This window comes from Pipistrellus kuhlii, unplaced genomic scaffold (assembly GCF_014108245.1).
Source record: "Pipistrellus kuhlii isolate mPipKuh1 unplaced genomic scaffold, mPipKuh1.p scaffold_m20_p_2, whole genome shotgun sequence".
NCBI lineage: Eukaryota > Metazoa > Chordata > Mammalia > Chiroptera > Vespertilionidae > Pipistrellus > Pipistrellus kuhlii.
The window spans coordinates 189,197,676-189,206,582 of NW_023425515.1; the positions used below are offsets into that span (position 1 = coordinate 189,197,676).

Consider the following 8,907-nt stretch of genomic DNA (forward strand, 5'->3'; position numbering starts at 1 on the left):
CTGAACCCCTCCTGGCACAAGGTCTGAAACTTGTGGGTCAACCTGGAGCACCATGAGGAACACTCGAATCCAGGGTCAGAGCCAGCAGCCCGGTCTCCTTCACCTCAGGGTTGGTGGGCCACCTAGCATGGCCCATTGTATCCACCCACTGAGCAGCCACAAGGAGGTCAGACAGGCCCAGAGAGAAGAGAAGGCCTGGAGGGAGTGTAACACGGTGCCGAGCGCTGCAGCCAAACCACATCCCATCACTCCAGGTTCTGACCCTGAGCCCTCCCCACCTTTTTTCATCAGTGACTACAGGATCCTGAGGTGTAAACTGCAGAGACAGGTGAATACAAGCAAGAGGACCAGAAGGTTGCCTTTGAAATTGTCTTTATTTCTGATCATTCCTTTACAATCATCCACCCCAGGATTCACTCCCACACAAGAAGCTCAAGCCCCAATTCTGCCCCCCCCCCCCACGCAAATGAGATTCATGTTTCCGGTTGTAGGACACTTTGCCTTTGAGATCCCAATAACTCCCCGTCTTTGCCCCTGCAATCCTGTTTCCTGGTTGTGTCCCTCCCTTTCCTCATTCACACTGAGCGTGAACCTGAAACCCCAATCCAAGGTTTCAGCTTCCAAAGGCCCAGAAAGAAGCCTTTGCTGGGTCCACCCACTGAGCAGGGTCCATACAGGGGAACAGCACGGGCTCCCAGTCATGAAAATGTAACTTCATAAAACTCGATGTAGCCCCTGTCGGTGGCAAGCTTGATGGCCCTGGGCTGTCCTAACTCCCTCAGAATCCCCTTCAGCTCAGCCCGGACCAGGGCGAGTCTGTCCCAGTTGACAGTGCCCAGGGTCGTGTAACACTCCCGTGGGACCGGGTAATACTCATAGTCTAAGCTGCGCAGCCCGGCTGTGTGGCGCAGCAGCTTCTCCACGGTGGCCACAGAGAGGCGGTTCTTCCTGAGGGTGAACTCTCTCAGCTGGTGACAGCGGCTCAGGACAGGCAGGATGGCTTCCACTTGAGAGTCCACCATGGCACAGTTCTCGAGGTACAGTTCCTGGAGGGTTGGTGCCAATGCCTCCAGCAGAGCTCGGAGTGGCTCAGGACTAAAATCAGCGAGGCTGGCACAACACAGACGCAGGGACTTTAGCTGCCTGAGGTGCGGGCACTGGAATAGGTGTTCCAGGTCTGAATGGGTAAGGCGCCGGCAACGATTTATGAGGAGTTTTTCCAAGGGGGACTGCAGGCAACTGGAGAGACACAGAAAGGTTAGTTCCAGGAATGGGGGTGGCAGGTAGAGGAGTTGCAGAGGGCAACCAATCATCTCTCTCTCACTATGTATTTATCTTCCATTCTCTTCCCTTCCATTTGACTCTATAAAAATCAAAGGGTATAAATATTCTCCTTTGATGATTTTTTAAAAAGGGAGAGAGTAAACCAGAGGAAGATTCTGCAACATCAACTGGGGAGGTCAGTGTGCAGAGGCGACTTCCATCCATACGTCACCGCAAACTACTGGTCACTCTGCAATCCTGTCCGCTCTCACTCCCTTAGATGAGGAACCATGCCTGTCCTTTCTACTAATGACCTTCCTGGTACTGAGAACCATCTCTGACAGATGGGGAATCTAACACAGGCTCACGTGTTTTCATGTGGCTGGTGACCCAGAGCTTATGTCTCAAATGCTCTATCTGATGTGATTTACCTCCTTCCAACCCTCCTCCTAAGGCCTCATAACTTAGACATCTGTCCCTAAGGAAGAATTTACACACCCAGGATCACTGGGTCCCTCATTGAGCCAGTTCTGTTACCCTGTTTCCCTGAAAATAAGACAGTGTCTTATATTAATTTTTGCTCCCAAAGATGCGCCAGGTCTTATTTTCAGGGAATGTCTTATTTTTCTATGAAGAAGAATACTGTACACATTTATTGTTAAATGAAAATAAAGGAAATGTATTACCTGTATACGGTACGGTAGTATGGTAGTTGTCAACACAAACCAGACAAACTGTGAATCCTACATTATCAAGAATTTACTCATCTATTCAATGACAGTCATCTTCTGGAACATCATCCTAACAATCCAATTCCTGAATTTCCTGGTGAATTTCTTGTGACTCCATTTCTTTCAGAATCAGTGGACCAAATCTCTCATGTTTAGCCTAAGGGGGCCTTATTTTCAGGGGATGCCTTATATTTCACTCAGAAGGAAACCTGTAAGTAGGTCTTATTTTCAGGGAAACACGGTACCCATCCCGACAGGCTGATTTTAAAACATGTTCCTTTGGGTGCTCACAGGATATCACCCTCAAAGCATCTAACAACACCACTTCCTTTACATTCTAACGCTGTGTACAGTGCTAAACTGCTCACCTGAGCATCTGGTGCAGACGGCCTCGGAGGAAGGAGGGAGAATCCAGGACCAGCTCGCGGAGGTGCAGTGGGCTGAGCATCTGAGAGAAAAACTGGAAAAAGGATATCTGTTCCTCTTGCTCCTCCCTCGCCCACTCCTCTTCCCAATCCAATTCCTCTTCCTCCTCCAAATCCTGCTCATCATCATCCTCCAATTCCAGTTCATCATCTTCCAAATCCTGCTCATCATCCTCCCAATCCAGTTCCTCTTCCCAATCCAGCTCCTCTTCCTCCTCTTCCTCGTATTCCTCCTCCTCCTCCTCTTCACCCAGCACTTGGATGTGGAAGAGAAAGAGTTTCTGCAGGTTCCCCATCTGCCCCATATAAAGAGCAAACGTCCCCAGGGTGGGCAGGTCCCAGGTGCAGCTCAGGTCCACCTGCTGGATGCAGTCCAGCTGCACCGCATCCAGGACCTTCCTCACCCTGTAGAAGGGCACCGCAGCAATCCTCAGCGTCTTGCAGCACAGGTGTAGCAGCCCTTCCCTCTGCTGGGCCCATTGGATGACGTACATGAGAAACTCTTCCCTGTTCTTTTCATTAAAGTTAAGGTCTAGGAACACCTCCACGGGAGCTAAGGGGTGCTCCATGTTGGGGCTGGACCTGTGCTCAGTCACTGGAAAAATCGGTGAGTACTTCTGGGTGCTGTCTCCACACCATATTTTCCAGAAGTTGGGAGCCATGTACCTTAAATCCAGCACCCGCAGTTTGCACCTCCTGTGGGGAAAGCAGGACATAAGCTGATATTCTTTCAGGTCAACAGGGCATTGGCTGACATGCTGTATGGACAGTGTGTCTCAGTGGTTGAGCATCTACCTATGAACCAGGAGGTCACAGTTCAATCCCTGGTCAGGATACATGCCTGGATTGCATGCTCCATGCTTAGGGTATGGTGTGTGTGTGTGTGTGTGTGTGTGTGTGTGTGTGTGTGTGTGTGTATAGGAGGCTGCTGATCAATAATCCTCTCTCATCATTGAGGCTTCTATATTTCACTCGCCCTTCTTCTCTGAAATCAAGTAAAAAATGAGGGCAGGTCAGAATGAGACTATGCATCTGAGTTGAGGTAACAACCAGACTCTACCCTTAGCCTGACTTTAACTTTGATTCTCAAGGTCAGCATCTCCCTTGGCTCCTGCTTTGCTTTGCTCCTCTCCTTCCATCCCTCCTGCTCTGCACTTCGTGTACCTTTAACTACCACTGGGAGGAGGCAGGGTACAGTTTGGAGGTGCCGCTGCCCAGTAGGCAGTGCTCCCTACCCTCACAGGCACCTTCAGAAAACTTGGGTCCCCCTTAGGCCCTCCACATGCTCTGACCCCCTTTGTCTCCAAGGTGCCCAAGACCCTCCCAAGTACCAGGAGCAGCCTTACCTGAGGCGAACATCCTGGGCAAGCACAACGTCAAGCCCATCCAACACGGCTTTGAAGACCTCATCCAGTGACAGGTGTGGCAGACCGCCCAGAGGGAGGACAGTGAAGGGCCAGGCTTGTGTGATCGCCTTCAGGACCTGGTGGCGTCTACTTCGGTAGGCCTGAATGAACAGCTGCGGGAAGAGCTCAGCGGGCAGGTACTCCAGAGCTGCGATGGCCAAGGCCTGGTCCCTCAGCAGGCTCTCTGCTGCCAGCTGCAGGAGTGTGGGTGGGCTCCTGATGCTCATCCTCAAGGTGCTCCAAAGGAATCCTGTGGGAAAGTCCAGGGAACAAGACATTCTTGTCAGGCCAAGCCTTTGAGCCCCATCCTCTGACTCCCCATTTTCACAGGAATAAACTCAGGGCCAAAGCCACTGCCTGGCAATGGTGTGAGCCTCAGTTTAGAGAGTCCCATTCCGGGCTAGGTGACCACACAGCTCCCCTGCAGGCCCCAGGACAAGCATCTCAGAAGCACCCACATTTTCATTCCAATCTGTCTGGGAAGTGGGTGCAAAGGGCCTGAAAACTGACCCCCACCTTTTTTAGGGGAAATTTCAGACCAGTATATGGACACAAACTCAATATTTAAAATTTCCAGAAATAAAATGTTTATTTTATTAAGATGTTTTCATTAGGGGCTTGGATTGAGGAGGGGTGTCAGGGAATAAATTTAGATACACCTTTAAAATAGGTCAAAGCTCAAGTCCAAATTTTGAAATTCAGGAAAAACTACACTAAGAGGCAAACTCAATGCCTTCAATCAGTTAAAACAACAGCAAGAAAAGAGAAAGGTGTGCCAACCTGAGATCAGCTGCCTTAGCTGAGGCCGGTAATTTACCTGCTGTGACTGGCTTGCCTGGGGCTCAGATCTCAGACCTGCTGGAAAACGTGTGCACTGACTGCAGAGCTGGAAGTCTCTGAATCTCTCCTCTGGTGCCTGAGGATTTTATACACCTTCTTAAACGCTAGAATCCAATCAGGACCCTCAGTCTCCCACCCTTAATCCCAATGGGATTATTGTCTCCCTTCAGATGAATGGATTGAGGAAAGTTAGGGAAGGGCAGGGTGGAGGCCTGGCTTATTGATCCCTGTGGTGGGCATTTTCTCTGTTTTCCCCGTCCTGCACACCAGGTTCCTGAATGGAGGATCTGGGGATTAAGAAATTAGAGAAAGCGCTGAAGCCGGTTTGGCTCAGTGGTAGAGCTTCGATCTGCGGAGTGAAAGGTCCCATGTTTGATTCCGGTCAAGGGCATGTACCTTGGTTGCAGGCATATCCCCAGTAGGGGGTGTGCAAGAGGCAGCTGATTGATGACCCTCTCTCATCGATGTTTCTAACTCTCTATCTCTCTCCCTTCCTCTCTGTACAAAATCAATAAAATATATTAAAAAAAAAAAAAGATCTGGGTAAGTCAGGTCCTATTTGTTCCTCCTTCCAAGCACATTGATAAAGATAAACATATCAATACTGATAACAGGATTCTGCCAGTGCCCTCGGGCTCAGCTGATAAGAACTAAAAGAATGTCCATGTGCCTTCTCAGATGGCTCTCTACAGATCCCTTCCACAGAAACTGACTGAGGTTGACTAATGGTCCATAGCTTCATCATCTGTGTGAGACAGTGGAGGTGTCATGGGTTCCTGATGTTAAATAGGAAAGAGAAAAACCTAAAAGCATGGTTGCTGGGGGTCTTTGGCTACTTCAAAGTTATCAGAACATTGCAGAGTTAAAACATCCTTAGAAGACACTGGTGCCATCCTCAGGAGAACAAAGGAAATGTGTCCAGGCATCAAGTTCGGTTTTATGGTAGGTGACATAGCAGATTATGAGCTCCTCAGAGAGGAACTGGTGGACAACTGAGGATGTGGCTGTCCTAGACCCCAAGGCTTCTCTCAGGGAGGTCAGGACAGAAAAGTGTGACAAACAGGGGTCAGGGCTGGGCAGGGTGGCGCTGGGCCATCCTAATGGGACCCTGTGAATGACCCAGGGCCATGGGAAGGTAGGGGTTTGTCTTGGAAAGAAGAGAGATGGAAAGACTCTTCTCTGGGTAAATTCAGGATCTAAAAGTAGACAAGCTGGAGGGGAGGCAGTGCCATCCTAAAGGGCAAAGGGAGTGATTCCATCTTCTGTCCCGCCCAGGAGGAAAAGGGTGGGTCTGCTCTGGGGAAGATGGGATTAGCTCAGCATCTGGGTGGGGAAGATTAAATATAAGAATGTGAGCAAAAAGGAAAGGGAGCAACATTGGGAGTTAGACATTTTCAAGCCCAAAAGGCATTCTGGCTGGATGCTGTGGGCTCTTTGGGATGTTGGAGCCAGGGACAGAAATAAAAGTTGGCCAATCACATGCAACCCTGTCAACATCATGGCAGCTGCCACCAGGTGATGTTTATCAAAAGGAAGAGGTTCCTCCCCAGAGAATACTTCGTGGATAACAAGTGCCTTCCTGGACTACACTGTGTCTCCATTGGCCCCATTCCTGCCCTCATGACACAACTTCACTTATTCACACCTCCAATGATCTCCCTTATGACCACCAGCACCTAAGTCCCCACTTCAGTAACCCTGACCCCAATATCGCTCTGTTCTGCATTGTGGTGTGCAGAACCAGAGGCACTGTGAGGCCAGGCAGCAATCATGGGTCCTTAGACATCCACAAATGAATAGGTGGCCCTCGGCGGTGTGAGGAAGGCCAGCTGTGGCCAGCCCATTGCTGCCACATTGAGTTCCTGGCCTGCACAGCCTTCCTCCAGGCCCCCAACCTTCTCCTGTCAGTCACTCACCCCACAGATTCCCCTGAGCACCCAGTGTGTGTGCCAAGCTCTGACTCTGGGGAACTGAGTCACATTGAAAAGATTCTGAGTGAGGACAGGAGGCACCAGAGTGAGTGCTGAGGCCTGTGGCTGAGCTCTCCTGGAAATGGACAGCACAACCCAGGCTGCCTCCACTAGGAACCAAAGGATTTGTCTGCAGTTAAAACACCTGCAACCACACAGCTGTGGGTACCAGGATGTGTCAGTGCAGGTCCAACAGTTGTAACAAATGCCTGGCCCAGTGGAGGCGGGGAGGGCATGGAGAATGGGGCGGCTGTGAGTGTGGAGTGGCAGAGGTGTATGGGAACTCTCTACCTTCTGCTCAATTTTGCTGGGAACTTAAATCTGCTCTAAAAATTAAAAGCCACTTTTCAAAATATTTTTATTTATTTCAAAAAGGAAGCGAGAGGGAGAGAAAGGCATCAATAAAGTGAGAGAATCATTGATTGGCTACCTCCTGCAAACCCCCTAACTGGGGATTGAGTCCACAAACAGGCATGTGCCCTAGAACAGAATGAACATGGGACACTTCATTAGACACTCTATCCACTGAGCCAAACTACCTAGGACAAACTTTAAAAACAAAAACAAAAAAACATCCCCATGGGAAAACAATATGGCATTTCCTCAAAAATTTTAAAATGAAACTGCCATTTGACTCAATTCTCCTACTTCTAGGAATATATTCCAAGAAAACAGAAACACCAGTCAGGGGGGGTATATGCAGCCCTAGGTACATGGCAGCACAATCTACAATAGCTAACATTTGGAAACAGCATCGGCAGATGAGTGGATTGGAAAACAGTGATACATCTACACAATGAAATACTAGGCTGCGGTAAAAAAGAAGGAATTCTTACCATTTGCAACAGCATAGATTGAACAGGAGATCATTACGCTAAGTGAAATAAACCAATCAGAGAAAAAGAAATATCACATGATCTCACTCATTTGTGGAATATAATGAACACCATAACCTGATGAATAAAAATAAAACTAGAGTCACAGAAGCATCAAACAGACTGTCCAACTTATGAAGGAAGGCAGGGGTAAGGGGGTAAGAGATTGATCAATCAAAGGACTTATATGCATGCATATTAGCATAAGCACAAGAGAAAGTAGAGGAGTGAGGGTGGTAAAAGAGAAATCAATGAAGGAAAAAGAAGTCTTGTGTAATGTTTTAAATAAGAAAGAATTAAAAATATATAAAATGTCCCCTTGCACACTTTAAAATACTAAATTTCATATTTCATCCTATTTTATTTTATTTTTATATTTTATTGACTTCAGAAAAAGAGAACGGGAGAAAGTGATGGAAATATTAATAGTGAGGGAGAATCACTGATTGACTGCCTCCCAAATGCCCCCTAGTAGAGATCCAGCCCACATACCAGGCATGTGCCTAACCAGGAATGGAAACTTGACCTCCTAATTCATAGTTCAAACTCAACCTTTGAGCCATAGCAGGCATATTCCTTAATCACTTTACTAGGCAGTTTATATAATTAACATTTACATAACTCACAACTAAAATATTTATACTCAAACGCCGAGACCGGTTTAGCTCAATGGATAGAGCGTCGGCTTGGGGACTGAAGGGACCCGGGTTCGATTCCGGTCAGGGGCATGTACCTTGGTTGCGGGCATATCCCCAGTAGGGGGTGTGCAAGAGGCAACTGATCGATGACTCTCTCTCATCGATGTTTCTAACTCTCTATCTCTCTCCCTTCCTCTCTGTACAAAATCAATAAAATATATTTAAAAAATAAAAATAAAAAAAAATAAAATATTTATACTCAAATAGCATTTACCTAAAAGCAGATTTTATAAACACTTCCCAGCATAGACCTGCTTGGAACACTAACACGTCACCTGATCTGACCAGCAGGTGGCGCACAAAACCTGAGGCCTGGCCATTTCTCCTGATAATCACCAGGGATGAATCCACTCTTTTCACTATAAGTCCACCCTACAACCCAATTTCCACTCATACCCAACAACCCATAGCTGACTGTCAGCTGTTTGGGTGAAGCAGGATCAGGGGGGCCCCATGCAGAAGCTGAGTCCCACCGGGCGCCCTATGCTGGGCTCTCTTCCCTGTCCTCAGGAGGAGAGCATGAGACTGAGGGGCAAGGATGCTGGGGGCTTCTGCTGGGAGGGGAAAGAGGAAAAACCCATTTACTGAGCTCCTACTCTATGCCAGGCCCACCGCCAAGCCCTCAATATGCACCGTCTCCTTGGATCTTACAAGCATCCTCTAAGCTGGGTGAGCACCATGATCCTCATCTGACAGGGG

General features: G+C 48.3%; 1 protein-coding gene across 1 annotated transcript; it reads right to left on the bottom strand.

The window, feature by feature from the left end:
• Positions 1-603: 603 nt before the first annotated feature.
• Positions 604-4,232, bottom strand: LOC118723158 (PRAME family member 12). The gene is made up of 4 exons (XM_036445198.2): positions 3,766-4,232; positions 2,627-3,115; positions 2,363-2,530; positions 604-1,239 (listed from the first exon to the last, which is right to left on the bottom strand). Exons 1-4 carry the CDS (start codon positions 4,101-4,103, stop codon positions 699-701), a joined length of 1,536 nt encoding a protein of 511 aa, XP_036301091.1. The 5' UTR covers positions 4,104-4,232; the 3' UTR covers positions 604-698.
• Positions 4,233-8,907: the final 4,675 nt, after the last annotated feature.

Coding starts and splice junctions, on each gene's coding strand:
- LOC118723158 (XM_036445198.2), bottom strand. CDS start 4,103: ATGTCTTGTTCCCTGGACTTTCCCACAGGATTCCTTTGGAGCACCTTG. Junction 3,116..3,765: donor GCCCAGGATGTTCGCCTCAG/GTAAGGCTGCTC, acceptor CTTTCCCCACAG/GAGGTGCAAACTGCGGGTGC. Junction 1,240..2,362: donor CGTCTGCACCAGATGCTCAG/GTGAGCAGTTTA, acceptor GTGTCTCTCCAG/TTGCCTGCAGTCCCCCTTGG.